This window comes from Peromyscus maniculatus, chromosome 23 (genome assembly GCF_049852395.1).
Source record: "Peromyscus maniculatus bairdii isolate BWxNUB_F1_BW_parent chromosome 23, HU_Pman_BW_mat_3.1, whole genome shotgun sequence".
Taxonomy (NCBI): Eukaryota; Metazoa; Chordata; class Mammalia; order Rodentia; family Cricetidae; genus Peromyscus; species Peromyscus maniculatus.
The window spans coordinates 21,086,582-21,104,840 of NC_134874.1; the positions used below are offsets into that span (position 1 = coordinate 21,086,582).

Genomic DNA, 18,259 nt, shown 5'->3' on the forward strand with positions numbered 1-18,259 from the left:
CCATAGGTGCTAAAGCTTTGAGTGAGCGGAGCTTTCTCACGGCTCTGGTAGCACCCAGCCCGGCACAGTTCATTCTGAATGTGAAGTATGTGCCTCCAACCGCAGGCCCTCGGCCTCCCCAGGGACCTTGAGTGTGGAGCCTTGTCCCAGCAGCTCGGCAGTGGCGGCAGCACAGCAGGAGAGTTCTCAGGCGGCCTCGGCCTCCAGCACCTTTGACTCCTGGAGCTCTTTTGAGGGGAAACCTGGTAAACCGGCAAGGTGTCTGACTGCCCCCACCTCTGTAGCCCAGGGAAGGTCTGGGGAGGCACACCACCTAGACCGGCCCTGCTCACGGGCTCATGGGGGCCAGGGTGTGACCAGAACTTGATTCCTGAGCAACTGTGTGTTGTTTTTATTGGGAGGGCGGAATTCATTGTGCTTAGAATGGTTCAATGAAGAACTTTTTCAAATGGTGGAATCAAACTGCTCTCTTTACATTGTTTTTGAGTGAGTTGTCATGGAAACAGAACAAAGAGAGGAGTTTGGGTTTGATAGGGATTTTTTTCCCCCTAAATTTCTGCTTATTGGAGATTTTCCTGAAATAGCAAATGGACAGGGAACTAAATTAAATGTCTCAAGCCTTCATTGAGGAACCCTCTATTAAGGACCCCTACACCCACAGAGGGGGAGAGCGGTCTGAGGGTCTCTCTTGCCGTATGTGGAGTATATCCTGGCATGAATCAAACCAAGATTAACAGATGGGTTTGTGTCCATGAAACCTCCCATCACCTTCAAGTAGTCAGTCTGTCATGAGGACGTCATGTTCTGAGCAGCTGCGGGGTTTGGGCTTCAGGCCAGTGGGCCTGCGGCGTGGGCCTGCTGCCTCCTGCCGTAGGCCTGAGATGGGTGACAGGAGGAATGGCAGGGTGCAGCCTGCAGGCCTTGGCCAGAGGCTCGGCGCCTTTCCCCGCCCGAGGGTAGGAGCAGCTGGAGTGAGCTGAAAGCTTCAGGCCGTGAGTGAGCACAAGGCAGGGCAGGGAGGAGCAAGCGCAGCCCCCTGGAGCCCTGCGCCTTGCAGCAGCGCAGGCGTGGGGGGGAGGTGCTCTGCCTCGGAGCTGGTGTCTGTAGGGCAGGGCCCACCTGAGCAGCTGGTATCTCAGACAGCGGCCTCTCTGGCCTCACGCTAGGGAGGGGCACACCACACAGAGCAGGCCTCGGCCACGAGCTAAAGTCCGCCTTGTTCTCTGTCTAGGTCACGCTCTCGGTCCCCAAGAAGGAGAGTGCACTCTCCTGAGAGACGGCGGGAGGACAGGAGTGTCCCCACTGCCTACCGGATGAGCAGCAGTCCTGGAGCCAGCAGGAAACGGACCCGGTCCAGGTAGGCCACCCTGTCCCACAGGGACAAAAACTATGTCTGAAGTCTTGGTGTCACCTATGTGGAACAGTTGTAGGTAACTTCAGTGGTAATGTCTCCTCTGGGAGCCCAGGTCACCTAGTAGTGGGTACTGTCTCTTGGGGCAGTGGGTCACGAGGAGCATGTGGGAATCCAGGGCACAGTTGTGTCCATGTCTTTGGAACCCTCACATGGCTCCTGCTCTGGACCCTGTTTTTTCCTTAACAGTAGCCCGGGGACCTTGCTATCTCCTCTGACCTGCCAGTCCCTCTGCAGGGACTGTTACCTGTCTGTAGGAAACAGAGGTCAATGCTGAGAATACGAACTCCTTGTCTCAGTGTCCTGCTGGGTCTCCAGTAATGGCCACTGGAGACTGGGTGGGATACAGTGTTGAGCAGGGCAGGGAGGCGGTCAGCCAACAAGGTTATAGAGCAGAGGTCCCAGCCACTAAGTTTGGGCCTGGCCCCTGGTAGCCAGGGATAGCCCTTGAACCCTGTAAGCCACAGCTTCCTGGCACTTCCACCTGGTGAAGCCCGAAGCTCCCCTGGCCTCCCCTGGCACGCTGGGGCCCTGGCACTTTGTCTGGCTCGTCTGTAACTTTGAAAAGCCTCTCTACACTCTGGTACCTGCTTCTGTTCCTGTGTTAATCACCTTCCTGTCTCGATAGCCCTGTTGCTTTGGGTCTGTGCTGGGGCAGTGAATTGTGGTAAGAGCACATGTTAGGGCCAAACCCGTTGCCTCATGACCAGGAAGCAAAAAGGAAGGGCTGGGCCATGTTGCCCTCTTAGGGGCATGTCCCCAGGGACCTGCTAGGTTTCCACTAGGTTCCTCCTCTTTATGGTCCTAGTCCTCCCTGAAGCACCACTCGGGGACCAGGTGTTTGGTGGATAAGCCTTTGGGAGACGTTGGAAATCTAGATAATAGCTGCCGTGGGTGTAGCACTCTATGGGAGCCATGTTCCCAGCATGGGTGCAGCCCTGGAGTACCCTCCTCTGGTTCTAACAGCCGGTGTCTCCTGGTGGATTTCTTTAATTCCCAAGTGGACAGGAGTCATCAGACCTCTCTCTGTCATGGGACAAAAGAGCCAGAAAGGCCAGAATGTTTAGGAGACAGACCCTGGATTACAGGTGAACAGTACACATCTGGGGCCCCAGCTGTTGCCCACAGTGCTAACCGTAGGACATGAGCAGTGGCCACAGAATCCCCCCTCTGGAGGTGGCCTAAGGCCTGTTAGCTAGCTGGTCATTGGGAAAAAGAGATCACTTTCTTTAACCTGAAACCAGCAGACAGGCTGGAAGGTGATGGGGGTTGGCAAAGGTTTCCAGTACAAGTTCGCATTTATAAATCACACCCGGCCTTTATCGTCCACCAGCTATTGCAGCATGTAGAATTCATTCCTTCAGCAAGTGCTCTAACATTTGAAAATGCATCCTCACCTTTGGTGTATGTAAAGGGCATGGTCTAAAATTAATTCTTACAGCACAGGATCTCTCTCAACAGAAGATTTCCTGCTTTGCCCTCAAATTAACCTTTGTGTTCAAAGGAGATGATGGGAGGTGGTGGTGGAGGGGCCAGTGTCTGCAGTGCGGGGGCAGCTATCCCCGTCTTAGGCCTCAGGACCTTCTGCTGGAGCACTGTCATCCCAGAAGACAGGGAGAGGCCTCGGCTGAGCACTGCTCCAGGAGCAGCCACTGACTGCACAGCTGCTAGCCACCGCGTTCTCCGCCGCAGACCTGGGGCTGCTCCACTTGCCATCCAGCACCTTCCGTCCCGTATCAGACTCTCCTCCACCCTCCCATCTCAGCACATGGCTGGGGTCTGCTTTAGTCCAGCAGCCTGCTACTCGGATGCGTCACCCAGATGGAGGGGCCTGCTGCTGCTCTCGTACAGCACAGTCTGAAGCAGTTTCCTCCAGACTGATTACCACCTGCTAATTAGGGTGGGTTTTTGTTAGTTTGTTTTATTTTTCAAATTTTCTCTGTGTAGCCCTGGAACTAGCTCTGTAGGCCAGGCTGGCCTTGAACTCACAGATACCCGCTTTCTCTGCCTCCCAAGTGCTGGGTAAAGGTGTGCACCACCCCACCCAGCCCACTCACTGGGAGTTTTAACGTGGTACTGAGAGCACCCACACACATTCGGTCAGCAGCTCACTTAGCTGCATGTCCTCTGGTGCTTCCCTCTGTCTCCGTCCACTGCCCTTCCCATGGGTGTTAGAGGCCAGACCAGCGCTGCAGAAAGAACACCAAGTACTCTAGAGATGCATCCTTAGTGATGCTACACCTGGTCCCTCAGCTAGAGTTGCCTCTGCCTCCCTGAACAAACAAGTCACCGTCTAGGGGACCCTGGGAAGGCATGTGAACGCTGTTCCGGCAGTCCTCTGCCATGTTAGTTGGTGATGGCAAGAATGGCTACTTTTTGGTCCTGTCTCCTCTTCTGTCATTAGCTGGTCCCTCCCTCCCTTGTTAGCACTGCTTTGGGCATTGTTGACTGTACATTTTCCTGTGACCTTATTCTGTCTGCTTGGGACAGACTCCCGGAGCCTCCAAGCCAGTTGTCACATTGTCCTGACTCTGGCTGTGCTGTTCCTTCAAACACTAGCCAGCTTCTCTGTACAAATGTCCAGGCTCCGCTGCCTGGCCTGCCCAGCTCTGGGGCCTACCCTTTCTCTCTGTTACTCTTCCTTTCCATTTCATTTTTATTATTTGTGCATATGAGTGTCTTTTATGCATGTATGTCTGTGTATCACGTGTGGTTGGTGCCTGTGGAGGCCAGGCTAGAAGAAAATTGTAGTTACAGACTACAGGTGTGAGCTGCCATGTGGGTGCTGCGAACGGAATCCAGGTCCTCTGGAAGAGCAGCAAGTGCTCTTAACCACTGACCCATCTCTCCAGCCCACCCCACTTCCTTTTAGTGAAGGTTTGGAAACCAGGATCTAAGCCTGCTGCACATTGTTAGTGAGATCCGGTAGGCAGGGCATGGCAGTGCACACCTGTGGCCGGCCCTTCAGCACTCAGGTGGAGAAAGAAGAGTCAAGAGTTCAAGGTTATCCCCAGCTACATTAGTTCTTGAGACCCTGTCTCAAAAACAACGCAACAAAATCGGCAAAGCATGAAAGCAAACAGCAGCATCAACACACAGCATGTGTGTGCATGGTGAATCGTGTTTCAGTAGAGGGCACAAGAGGGCACCGTAGTCACCAGGAGGTCCTGCTTACTCTGTGCACTAAGGAAGGAGTCAGCAGGAACGGCTTCTTGCCATTGTGTTCCTGTGCGGAGCATGGCATCTGGCCGAGCATCTGAAGTTAATGACTGAAGGTTCTCACCGTGTGTGAAGTGGTACTCATTCAAGGTGAACTTGGAAAATGAGAAGATGTACGTTACAGTCCCCTCAACAACCAGGAAAAACATAGCTTGGGGGGGGGGGGCTGGCAAGATGGCTCAGTGGGTAGAGGTTCCTGCTGCCAAGCTGACATCCTGGGTTTATCTCTGAAACCCACATGGTGGAAAACAGAACTGACACCCACAGTCTGTCCTCTGACCTCCACATGTGAGCCTTGGCACACATGCACACAAGTGTGTGCACGCACACACAAAACAAGTAAATATAAATTTTTTAATGTTTATATGAGATGAAGCCCAGGGGTCACTGGCAGACACCTCTAATTCCAGCACCCAGGAGGCAAAGGCAGCCTCGTCTCCATAGTTCCAGGATAGCCAGAGCTACATAATGAGACCCTGGCTCAAAAAAAAAAAAAAAAAAAAAAAAAAAAAAAAAAAATTGTAAGTAAATGAACAAAAGCCGAGAGGCTATAAAACATTTAAAAACCCTTCATTCAAAAAAATAGAAGCTCAGGAAGAAAAAAGAAAAAAAAAATGAGGCCAAGAGAAGGTGGATGGGTAAAAATTTGTGTGAAAAATTACCCTAAATGTAAGCGTGTCAGACAGATCTTAGACCTGTTTATAAAGTTTATAAAGTGGTTTGGGGGGACTTGGAGGCTTGGGCAGTGCTGGGGATGAACCCAAAGCTTCTTGAATGGCTAAACAAAGCACTCTACCTACCATGGAGCTGTACTCCCCCACCCTAAAAGAGACACTTTAGGGCCGGGGCTGTCTCTCCAAGGCAGGTATTTTATCATCAGGATGTGATGTTCAAAATGTGTGCAAAATGGAACACTTCAGTCCTCGGAACAGAAACAGCAGAATAAAGTGCAGCAGACAGACAGACAGCAGAGACACAGACACGGCCGGCGGCCCAAAGGCACACCTGCTTTTAAAATTGGCGCTCAACCCTGACCAGGACAGTCGTGCTCTGTGTCATAGTGTTATCCCTTACCACAGTACAGTGTGCCGCAGACCTGTATCAGTATGGGAGGCCCCAGGAAGTTTGTGGCACGCTTGCATGCCCCCTTGCTGAGAGAAGTCGTCACTGGAAGAGTCCTACCTGGAAGTGGGTGATGTGAAAGTGTGGCCTTTCTCCTGTGCAGGGTACCAGCTAGGAAGGAAGGCTCTCTCCGTAATGTTCGCAGTATACTACAGAAGAGCAGATGTGTCGAAACAGGGTCCGGGTTATCTTAACAGTCTGGGGAAGAACAAATCAGAGGCAGTGCAGAAGCAAGGAAGTGATCAAAGTGAGACGAGGGAGACCTTTGCAAATAAAAACAGCAGCCTAAGGAAGGAGATTGTGGAAACGGTCAAAGAATTGGCCATTCTATGGTCAAATTAATCAGGCAGGAAAGGCCTGCAGACCTATAATGGATAATAAGGGAATTCTGACTCTGAGAGACGGACGGAGTCCCAGACTGACACAGGAGAAGGACATCATTTGATCTGTTCCTTGTCTATTGGGAAAATCCAGTTTAGGAATTGGAATTTACAGTCTTAGGACCTGGCTTCCAGCTCCAGACCAGTTTTCCCTGTGAATCTAGAATGCAAGAATGATGAGGTAACCACTCAGGGACCTTCTCAGCAGGGAGAGGCAGCCACTTCCCACTCACCTCCAAGACCACAGGACTAATCCCTAGGCCAGAAAGGATTCTGCACATTCGTGTTCACAGACCGGTACCCTGAGAAACATGAGCTGTTTTATCAACCCTCTAGCAAACTGGACTGCCCACACCTGCTCTCCTCTGCAGTCTCTAGATCCAGCCCAACCCCAGCACACTTTGGGCAGCTGGCAGACAAACTGAAACAATGGCAGTCGAGAAGAAAGGTGGAGGAGTTTGACCTGGAGATACCCAGATCCTGGTAGACGCCGCAGTCAAGCTTTGCGGTAAAGCACTGAGCTCATGCAGCATCCTTAAAGCCACACTGTGGCCTGACCTGTGGTTAGACCGCAGCACTGAGGCAGTCAGCAGGAGCATCTCTAGCGGAACCTGCTTAGCCCACTGGACCCTGGGATGAGAAAGGAGAACCTGCAGATGTTAGTTCTATTTCGATCAGCTGTCGAAATATAAGAGCCAGAACCAGAAAACAGAATGTGTGCCTGAGACTCCTTAAGATGTTCAAAAAACAAGACAAAAAAAACCCTACTGTGTTGAGGAGACAGCCCTGTCAGTAAAGTACCTGCCACACAAACAGGAGAACCTGAGTTCCATCCCCTGGCGCCACACAGAAAAACAGACGTGTGGTACGTGCTTGTAATACAGGGGAAAACAGGCAGGCAGGCCTTGAACTCAGCAGGCAGAGTTATACACAGTAAAAGACCCTCTCCAAAAAACCAAATGGATAGCAACTGAAGAAAAACGTCTGAGGTTGTCTTCCCACATGTGCGTACATACACACCCTCAAGAACACAAAAGAAGACCCTACCAATGGGAGGAAAGTGTAATGGTGTCATTAAAGTCAAAAGCCTGCTTCCAGGGCCAGTTGCAAAACCAAGTGCTTGTTCTCCCAGTGAAAAAGACACCCACAGTGCCTGTCTCTGAAGTCCATGTGAACAGCGGAGGCCCTGACTTCACAGACAACCACGTTAGCAGGGTCCGCTCAGAAGGATGCTGAGCATTGGTCGGCAGGAGTAAGGAGCCACAGCAGGTTTCTGCTGCCTGCTCCCTGGCCTCACTTAGTGTGGGCGGGCGAGGGTGCTCACCAGCCAGTCCTCCCAGCTGCAGGCCGGAGGCTGCCTCCTGGAAACAGCTTAGTTTCTCACAAGGTTACAGTGCACCTGCCGGACTTCACAGCCGCTTTTCTCCCCAGAGTGCACTGCAGATGTTTGGCCACAGAAGCCAGGAGGTGTGAGGTTAGCAAGTGCACACAGGACAGTGCCACTGTTAGTGTAAGAGCATGTGGGACACGCCCACGTTCACAGGTGACGTAGAAGCACAGTGGTGTGGGGGTTGGTTCCTCCAGAGCTGAGTGTGGGGGGTGGCATAGACTGAAGTACACCAAAGGAATGTTCCAGAACAACAGCCGCAGTGTTGCTTTGGTCACTCAGCAACAGCACAGAGGACCCAGTTGCAAAGTGCACCTCAGCAAGTTCAGAAGTGAGCAAACTGCTTTGCTCCAGCAAAAGCTTGACTTCTTATGTGAGGTCAAACTGTTAAGATTAGATCAGGGCTTCTGAGATGGCTCAGCACGGAAAGAGCTTTACTATGCAAGCCTGGCAGCCTGGGTTTGACCACCAGGACTTAGGAAAAGGTGGAAGAAGAGAACCATCTACAGAGTCATCCTCTGGCCTCCATACCTAGGCCTCCCTGGAGGGCGGAGGGCTGGGTCAGGTTGGGAAGGGCCTTTGTGTCTCTGTGAAAACCAGATGCCTTAGAGCTGGGTCCCTGGTGCCTGCAAAAGAGAAGTGGGCGACAGTGACTTACCGGGGTCCCATAAAATGGACACACGCAGAAAGAGAGCTGAGCAGGGAGGCTGCCTGGTGGTGTCCTGCAGCCCAGGAGGGAGGGAAAGCTCTAGGAGTCAACGATAGATCTGCAGGGAGTAGATCTAAGAAAAGATACTGCATGTACCAAGTCTCCGTGTGTGTGTGTGTGTGTGTGTGTGTGTGTGTGTGTGTGTGTGTGTGTGTATGCGTGCCTGCCTACATCTGTACATGGGAGAAAGAGTGAGGCAATGCCAGAACCTTCAGAAGGAGTGAGACAGGGGCTGGTGGCCTTGGCAGCCCTGTCCTGTGGTAGGAACAGGGTACTGGTCAGAGCTGAGCTCACTGTGTGCAGCAGACACATGCAGAGCAGGCCCAGGCTGCCTTCTCCTGAGTTATCATCAGATGAAGCGGGTATGTGCAGGATTTGGCTGATAATTTCCTATCTTTTGGCATGAATGAGAAAGCAGTATAGACTTTCCTACAGGGTGCCGTTGGTAGTTATCTTGGTATTTTCAATGCAAATAGATTGTTCATTGTACAGTAAATGCCAGACATTTCCCCAGGACTAAGCTTCTCCTATGGAGAGGCTGGCTTCTGGATGGTTCTTTTAAAGCTCAGTACCCTGTGGATATACAGACTCTGTTGGCTGAAGGATTACAGCTGTCTAAGGCACGTACATGAGCTGGAAATATACTCAGTGGTAAAGTGCTTGCCTAGCATGCATGACACCCTAGATTCAGTTTGCCAGTACTATACACACCAGTCTTGGTGGTGCATCCTGTAATCCCAGAACTTGGGAGGTAGAGAAAGGTCATCCTGAGCTACAGAGCAAGTTCAAAGCCAGCCTGTACTATATGTCTCAAAAAGAACAAAAAAGCCCACGTGTGTGAAAGGGCCCTTGAAACAGACAAGTGCAGACTGCCCTCTTGTCATGCTGCATGTGCCTGACAAGAGCATTTCCCTTTCAGAAGTCCCCACGAGAAGAAGAAGAAGCGGCGATCACATTCTCGCACCAAGGCCAAGGCCCGGTCCCAGTCAACATCCCCGAGCAAGCAGGCAGCACAGCGTCCCTCAGCCCACTCAGTCCACTCGGCCAGCATCTCTCCTGTGGAGAGCCGAGGTTCTTCCCAGGAGCGTTCCAGGTAACCATGACCTCTGGGCGGCTCTCAGTGGGGAAAAAACAAGGCGGGGCAAGTGAGGCCTAAGCAGAACCCCCCACCATTGTTTCTCTGGGAATAGGGGACCACAAGTGACCTGAAGTAGGTGACCTCAGACAGGAATGTGTGGGAGCACCTCCTCCAAATCCATGCCTTCCCGGGCATTCAGATACCTTCCATGGGTAAAAGAGCTCCTGAGGCACCCTGCAGAACGTAGTGGGTCTTGGTGACAGGCGCTCTCAGGAGGCTATCCCTGCTGGAAGTGCATCTAACAAATAATCAGGCTTTGAAGTCTGGGGAATCATGAGTCCAGGGCTGGCCAGGAGGGGACAAAGTCTGCATTCTTGATAGGAGCTTTTGTAAGCATGAACAGGGCGTACTCAGTTCAGACAGGTCCATGGCCACGCCATGAGGAACACAGCTCACTTAAGAGCTCCACACCTTGAGGATGCCATCCGGAGTGAGTATAGGAAGCCCATCACTAGGACATGGCAGTGTCCACATCTGCAGAAGCTTTCTATGGGAACCAAGAATCACTTGGGCTGTAGTTCTGATCCTCCTGGCCTTCCTGATAGGTACCTCCTTCATAGGGCTCCTCTTCCCAAGCGTTGCATAATGTTAAAGTGTGAGTTCAGTGCACTTTATGAAACGGGTATAAAATACACGTTCCTGGGATGGCAGGATGGCTCGCTGCATAAAGTACGTATAGCACAAGCATGGGGACCCGCAGTTGATCCTGCATTCATGTGAAGGGCGGGTCACAGCAGCATGCACCTGCAGTTCCAGCAGGCTGAGGTGCAGATGGGGGAGGATCCAGCACTGTCCAATCCATGAACAACAGATTCAGTGAGAAACCCTGCCTCAGAAAAGAGTGGAGAGCAATAGAGGAAGACGCCCAACATCAGCCTCTGCCCCACACGCACACACAACGTATTCCTAAGCTTGTGGATATTTTCAAGTTAGGTCTGGAGTGTAGGGTGTGGGAACTAGCCTTCAGATTCGTGAGTGTGTCTGAACCTCTGCTCTTTCCTCTGCATTAGGGGGGTTTCTCAGGAAAAAGATGGCCAGATCTCCTCAGCAATCGTCTCCTCTGTGCAGAGCAAAATAACTCAGGTAAGATGGGAGTGCTCCTCTCCTCTCCACCTTTTTCAGAGTGCTCCTCTCTTCTTCATCTTTTACAGTGGGGCCCCAGTTTTGTTTTCTTTGTTCCAATTTCCCTTCTGCCCCTTGTTTCTCCAGTACTGACCCAGGTCAGAACCTTGGGCTGGTCACCTGTTGACTCGGGTTTGAGCCTTGCCACAACCAAGCAAAGCACTAAGTCAGAGCCCATGAGGCAGGGAAGGGGGAGGAATCACTTCCTGGGGAGCCTCATCTTCCACAGGAAGTTCATGTCCTCCAGGGGTTGCCATGCTATGGAACCCGAGTCTTCCACAGGTGACTGACACATCCTGGGCCCTACGTGTACCCGAGAGCCCCCTGGGGTCCCAGCTATGAGAGGTTTGTGACAAGGTAAAGGGTTCCTGTGCTCCCTGTCCAGCATGGATCGGGTCGACAGCGAGGCTGCTGGAAGCTGCCTCCTGTCCTCACCATGTCTCCTTCCCAGTCTGGTTAGCAGGAGACTGAGATGTCCCTCTGTGTCTCCCCACAGGATCTCATGGCCAAAGTAAGAGCAATGCTCGCAGCTTCAAAAAACCTGCAAACCAGCGCATCCTGAGATGGCAGCCACGGAGCCCGCCCCAAGCAGAGCATCGTGCGCGCCTGTGACCACAGGTGCTGGGCTTCGGCTCAGAGCAGCCACAGCCCAGGCAGAAGCTGAGCTGCAGGCTCTGTGCTGACGACGCACGCCGCCAGCTCCTCCAGCCCGACTCCCTGAGTCAGTCGGTGGCTTTTGTAAATTTTTGGTGACATTTTCAGTTTCAGATTTTTGACCAGCACTCTCTTACCTGTATATTTGTAAATATATCATGTTTCTGTGAAAATGTATTATCAAATAAAACGGGAAGAAACACCTTTTCTAGCTAGCAGCTGGGGGCGGCTTCTGCTTTTGATGTTTCTGCCACTTAATGTGTGTCAGCATGTGTCAGAGGGAAGGGGGACTTCCTCCAGTGGTGGCTTCTCTCCTGCTGGGGAAGGGGTGCTCTGAGATAAACCCCTCTGTCCCCTGCGGGCCTCTGCCAGCACAGTCAGTCAGAGGTCGTCCTGACATTCTGGCTCTCAGCTGCCCCATGAAGATGCAGGTTTGTGCATCTCTCCCCTCAGGAGGCCTTTGCTCTCAAAGTACTCACATGCAAAGCACTCAGGGTCCCGACACCGGAAACGAAGACCTGCTGGCTGGCGTAGGCTGAGGCCAGAGCCCTGCTTCCTTCCTAACACCTGAATATCCCTGGGACTATTCTGTGTGGGTCGGACTATCCTCACAGATCCTGCCGTGTGCCTGACCAGAAATGGGATCCTTCCCTCCTTACTGTAGCTTGAGTTTTCCTGCCTTGCCCACAGTTAGGACAAATCTCTGTCACCAGCCATTCCACAGCCGCTCAGACCCAACCAAGTAAACACAGAGACTTACACTGCTTACAAACTGTATGGCCGTGGCAGGCTTCTTGCTAACTGTTCTTATAGCTTAAATTAATCCATTTCCATAAATCTATACCTTGCCACGTGGCTGGTGGCTTACCGGCATCTTCACATGCTGCTGGTCATGGCGGCGTCTGGCAGTGTCTCCCCACCTCAGCCTTCCGCTTCCCAGAATTCTCCTCTCTCCTTGTCCCACCTACTTCCTGCCTGGCCACTGGCCAATCAGTGTTTTATTTATTGACCAATCAGAGCAATTTGACATACAGACCGTCCCACAGCACTTCCCCTTTCTTTTTTTTAAAAGGAAGGTTTTAACTTTTACATATCTCCAAAGTCAGCTTGGTATATTTGGGAATTTGGGCGTAGCTTCTCTTACTACTTCCTGCTGGAGGGGGCGCTGTATCTTATGGGGACACCAAGAAAATTTTAGGATCATGGAGTAGTCCGTGAGACCGTATCGTCTGAGCCAGTTGCCTTGAAACAATTCTGGATGTTGGATCATCTGGGCCATGGTGTCATCGGAGACCTTTCAGGTGGTCTTGGCTGGTCAAACCTGATGTATCTTAATCTGGAACAAATCCACAGCCTCTGGCTTTCTGTGGAAACAAAAGCAGAGCCTCCTTTCCAAAGCAACATATCCTTACATCCAAATTTTGAAGTTAAGGTACCTTTAAAACACACATTTTGGCATAACTCAACAGCTTTTGCAATCAAATGTTTCTCTTCAGTTACGAATATCAAAGAGAACATAATCCAGAGTCTCTGTGTGGTAGCCATCTTTATGTGGCTTATGTTTTATATTACCTTGAGCCTATTGCTTTAAGCTGCAGCCTTCTAAGCCTGAAACGGCGCTGTGGCTGCTGGCTCCGCCCACTTCAGCTTCCCAACATGGCGGTGGTACGTTTTCCGCCAGCTCTGGGAGCCATCGTGGGTCTGTGCTTTTATCCAAGCAGCGTGTAGCCCAGAAACCTCTTTTTGTTTTGTACTAGTAAAGGCTAAATCCACCACGCAACTTAATGTGCCACTTGCAGAGGCCTCATTCCCGCCATACTGCAGACCAAGCTCTCACGCTAGGAACCCGCCAGTAGCTCAAACCGGCAGCTGCTGCTCATTTGAGAGAGACAATTAGGAAGCTGTTTTTAGCTCCGTTTTAGAATCTTTTCTCAGGTTTTAGGTGGAAACTCTTGCCCTCTCGTTGGGCGCCATTTGTAGCTTGAGTTTTCCTGCCTTGCCCACAGTTAGGACAAATCTCTGTCACCAGCCATTCCACAGCCGCTCAGACCCAACCAAGTAAACACAGAGACTTACACTGCTTACAAACTGTATGGCCGTGGCAGGCTTCTTGCTAACTGTTCTTATAGCTTAAATTAATCCATTTCCATAAATCTATACCTTGCCACGTGGCTGGTGGCTTACCGGCATCTTCACATGCTGCTGGTCATGGCGGCGTCTGGCAGTGTCTCCCCACCTCAGCCTTCCGCTTCCCAGAATTCTCCTCTCTCCTTGTCCCACCTACTTCCTGCCTGGCCACTGGCCAATCAGTGTTTTATTTATTGACCAATCAGAGCAATTTGACATACAGACCGTCCCACAGCACCTTACAGTGGTCCTGGCACTTCTGTCAGGACACTCACAGCCCCCAGAGCTGGTGGTGTGGGCAGGGAAGGTGATGGGAGTTGGTGGCCCTAGAAAGTGGGTGTCCGTGAGACATGGCCCCCAAGATGTCCTGCAAGCGCTGCTGCTGAGCAGGCAAGACCGCCACCTGCCTCCGAGGCACCTGCTGGGCTCCTCCATTCCATACCTGTGCCAGGTATGCCTTGTCCTCCCCGGGCTGGTGGCCATCTCTGTGCATCCCTGGGTTAGATGAGGTTATACCAGTGCCCGGACCCCTGTCTCTCCCCCCCCCCCCATGGCATCAACTACAAATAGTGACTTTTATAAACATACGTGCTGAAGACGTCCTCAGAGGGCTTTGTGACACTGAGCATGCCTGATCTGAGTCTCTGGTTCCCTCGGGGCCACTCCTCCCTGGCCACAGCACAAACTTCACCTGCCTGTCTGCCTGCCGGAACCACAGAGTCCTGGGTAAGTCTGGAGAGTGAACGTGCTGGCCGAGTGTGCCAGTCACTGGCACCTGGTGACTCTAGACCCTTACAGTAAGTCAGATGGATGCAAGGGGCTTGTTAGTTGTGCTTTGTTTGTTTGTTTGTTTGTTTGTTTGTTTGTTTGTTTGTTTGTTGGGAGTGGACAGGGTCTCACTATGTAGACAAGCTGGCCTTGAACTTTTGAACTTTTTAAAGGATTTTATATATGTGTGTAGAATTGTTCTTTATATTTAGTTACTTACTGTGTGTTTGGCCTCAAACTCACTACGTAGTCAAAGATGACTTTGAACTCCTGATCCTCCTGCCCCCCACATCCCAAGCTGCCAGGTGTTGACCACCTTGCCAGGCTGAAAAGAGGCGTGGGGCTAGAGAGATGGTCCGGTAGTTAAGAGCACCGGTAATTCTGAAAGACCCAGGCTTGATTCCCAGCACCCACCTGGCAGCTCCCAGCTGTCTCTAATTCCAGTCTTAGGTCTTCTGGCCTCCACAGGCACCAGGCACACACATGGTACATATACATATACTTACACATATACGCAGACCAAACACTTTACGCACAAAAAGTGAAAGTGATTTCTATGATTTTAGTTTGGTTTGGTTTTGGTTTTGGTTTTTCGAGACAGGGTTTCTCTGTGTAGCTTTTGCGCCTTTCCTGGATCTCGCTCTGTAGCCCAGGGTTTCTCTGTGTAGCTTTTGCGCCTTTCCTGGATCTCGCTCTGTAGCCCAGGCTGGCCTCGAACTCACAGAGATCCGCCTGGCTCTGCCTCCCGAGTGCTGGGATTAAAGGCGTGCGCCACCACCGCCCAGCCGATTTCTACCTTTTAAACAACTAAAGTATTGGTGTCGCTCTCACTCACATGCACTGCTTGCTGACTGTTCACTGCTGGGCCATGCTCTGCAGTCTGCGTTGGTGTCAGGGTGGCGTCTGGGTGAGCAGGGCTGCTGCTCAGTGCCAGTCTGTGGTAGTCCGTGTCTTGTGCCTTGGTGTTCAAGTGCAGTCCCCTTCCACTGCTGGGTCACTTTCCACTGCAAAAGTCCTGGGTTTGTGAATCAGGATTAACATGTCAGCAGGGAAGGTGTCATCTGGGAGTCCATGTCAAAAGGAATGTGAATCTATCTCTAATGTACCTGTTCTGTCATTGGAGGGCACCGCACCCGTGGGTGGTGATGACTAGTGCTCTTCTTTTGAAATTCTGTGTGGGATTCTGTCAGCTCATAACTGAATGAGGAACTTCACAATATCTTTGTTTTGAGATATCCAAGAACCCTAGGGTGATGCCTAGGTTCAAGCGCGCTCGGCACTAAGGACCATGTGGGTTGTGTTTGTAGAGCTTGAGCCCAGTGGCCTCCTCTATAAACAGACTTCAAGCTAGGCAAAGCCCCTTGAGGACAAAGCTGTCCCCTGCCCACACCCCTCCTTTCTGTCCTTGTCTGTAATGATCAGATCCAGGCTCTCGTGGCTGTAGGCTCCTGACTATCCATGGTGAAGCCACCTCCCACCCCCCAAGAGAGTATACATATTGGTGGCCCTGCCAGACCCTGACAGCCAGTGATACCCGCCCTTCCAACTGATCAGGATTCAAGTTCAGGGGACAGCTTTCCATGGGCGTAACCAGCACCACCATGTGTCCAGTGGGAATTTTCAACCTCAGAGGAAACGAGGTGCTGTTACCCAAGAAAATGCAAGGAGGCTAGGTACGGGCACCCAGGGCTCACTACCCCAGAATAGGAGGTGCAGGGTCAAAGGGCCTGTCTCTCCGGCTCCCAACCCCCACACCCCCGTATTCACTGAGGTTTCAGTCATCTTAGACTGCAAAAGGTCTACTGAAGGACAGCTTGCACCATTTCACTTCAGCAATATGAAAAGTTGCTTTAATTACAGGCTCATACGCTGTTCAGCGGGGGCAGTTTAGGGAAACATGAACATCAGAAAGCAGAAGATCTGAGAAAGCATTCGGAGGGCTCCCCACTCACCCACATCTCACACAGCCTGTGTCCTGCCCAGGACAGATCACATGGTGCTGAGGCCCTCACCAACCTAGAAATGACCCCAGGTTCCTTCCCTTGTGTGTACCCCGCGGTCTTCCTAATTCAAAAATACATGCAAAACCAGAAACAAATGGAATAGCTGCTGCGCTGTAGGCCACAGAACCCCTGGAGCCGTCCTCAGCTTCTGAGGATGCCTCCATTGTCTGCATGCAAATCTCCAGCGCCAAGAACACAACACCTGGCAGCCAAGGGCTCCGTATGTATATCTAGAGGAGGCTCACTGTACTGGCCTTGGCCTCTGCTCAGTTTTAACACCACCAGCCAGGCACATCCTTCTACAGAGATGCCTTAGGGGAGAGATGAAAAACAGCAGCCTCGGATTTGTACACGCCTCGGAGAACCCCAAGAGGCCAGTGGGAGGCCAGTGTCCAGTAAAGTCCATTGGCCATCAAAGCATTCAAGAGGGATGCAGAGCAATGGGCAGGTCTCAGGAGTGAAGGGGTGGGGGTGGGGGGGCACAAGTGACATGGGGCAGAGGTGAGGGAGGGAGAAAGTGGTGGGGGTGAGGGGTAATAGAACACCAGCTCTGAGCCCTCAGCAACATTAGCATCCAGTGCCCAGACTAGCCGCTGTGTCCATCTCCTAACGATGGGACTCCTTGAAGAACTGGCTAGCACCAGGGCTGGGCAGGTAGGGCATGGTGGAAGCCGGGCTCAGAAGTGCTTGGAGTGATTGACATCTCCGGTGGGTGGGGCTTACCAGAAGAGCCAACTGAAGAGCCCTCAGGACCAGAGCAACACAATTAACACCGCATTAGATTCCAGCGTGAGTCAATATCCGTGAATCCATGCTGGTGCCCATAAAAGACAGCCAAGTAAATGGGAAAGAGACAAATGGGGAGCACTCATCCTTCACGTGGACACCTACTGTCCTCAGGTCAGCTCACAGCCAGAGGGCAGATGGCCCTCAAACCCAGTCGCATATCACTTAACAGCGGTGTGGGCTCAGCCATTCGTCATCATATGAACATCACGGAGCATGTTTAAGACAGCTACAGCATCACTAAGCAGCAGACTCGTGGGACCACTTGGGATCTGCTCCCGCACCCTCCCCCAGGCAGTGCCCTACCCCACCCCACCCCCGACCCACCCAGGGAGTATGCTGCAACTGCTTCCTGAAGCATAGACCCAGATGAATAACATCACACAGCACAGACACAAACAGCCTGACCAGGGGATCAAGACCACCACCCTCCACGGTAAGTCACAAGACAGGGTTTCTCTGTGTGTCCCTGGCTGTCCTGGAACTCACTCTATAGACCAGGCTGGCCTCGAACTCAGAGATCCACCTGCCTCTGTCTCCCAAATGCCAGGATTAAAGGGGTGTGCCGCCACCGCCACCGCCACCCTGCTACGTCACAGATTCTCGCCTAATGGAATATAGATTCTGCTGTGATTCTTTTTCTGCAAACTCAGACAGAAAAGCACGGAGTTGGTGGTGAGAACAATAGGAGCCAAGTCCCAGACAGTACCAGACTGTACCAGACAAATCCCCCAAAGTAAGTCTTGAGCTGCCAAGAGGAGGCAGTCACTAAACGTCATGTCCTGCCTGGATGAAATCTTTGGACAGGTGACATTAGGGGAAACTTGGTTGCCGGAACCATTTGTTAACAAAAAAGATTTGTTAAATCTTTTAATTTTCTTTGAGGCAAGGTCTCACATAGTTCAGGCTGATCTAAAATTTGCTATGTGGCTGAGCCTGGCCTTGAACTCCTGATTCACCTGCTTTTCTTCCCCAAGTGCTGGGATTACAGGCATATACCACTATTGGTTAAATCTGATAGAAGGGCCTTCAAGTGCCCATGAGCAGTGGCAGTGTAAGTGGCTGTGGTACAAGTTGGTGAAAAAGCCTGGAACACACTATTCTGTCTCCACAATATCTCTATGACTCTAAATACTCTAAATTTAGAATCTTATTGTAAAAAGCACATGAACACAAACTGCACATTCCAAGGCTGTCGAGCAGGAAGGCCAGTGCTCTGTCTCGATGAGACGAGAGCACAGCCCCACACCTATCACCTACGTCATGGGCGTTCCGGAGTCCCCTGACCTAGGCTTCATGAGTGCAATGGGAAGGCTGGGGTCCTAGCTAGTCTGAGACACGTGGTCTCAGTTCCATGCCTAGTAGACATCGTTCTGCCTCAGGGCTCCCATGATTGGGCTTCAAAGCTGATTTCCAGAATGTCTTCTGATTAA

At 51.7% G+C, this 18,259-nt stretch overlaps 1 protein-coding gene across 9 annotated transcripts in view; it reads left to right on the forward strand.

The window, feature by feature from the left end:
* Sfswap (splicing factor SWAP) overlaps positions 1-11,360 on the forward strand; it is a 78,766-nt gene extending 67,406 nt beyond the window's left edge. For 5 of the 9 annotated variants that reach the window (XM_006971371.3, XM_042268279.2, XM_076560202.1 and 2 more), the window contains 4 exons: positions 1,232-1,357; positions 9,148-9,321; positions 10,377-10,449; positions 10,985-11,360. In XM_006971371.3, coding sequence (XP_006971433.1) covers positions 1,232-1,357; positions 9,148-9,321; positions 10,377-10,449; positions 10,985-11,050 — 439 coding nt within the window. In that variant the 3' untranslated portion in view covers positions 11,051-11,360. Of the gene's footprint in view, positions 1-105; positions 259-1,231; positions 1,358-9,147; positions 9,322-10,376; positions 10,450-10,984 lie in introns of all 9 variants that reach the window. The other 4 variants (XM_006971370.4, XM_016002755.3, XM_076560200.1 and 1 more) reach the window with 1 other exon arrangement.
* Positions 11,361-18,259: the final 6,899 nt, after the last annotated feature.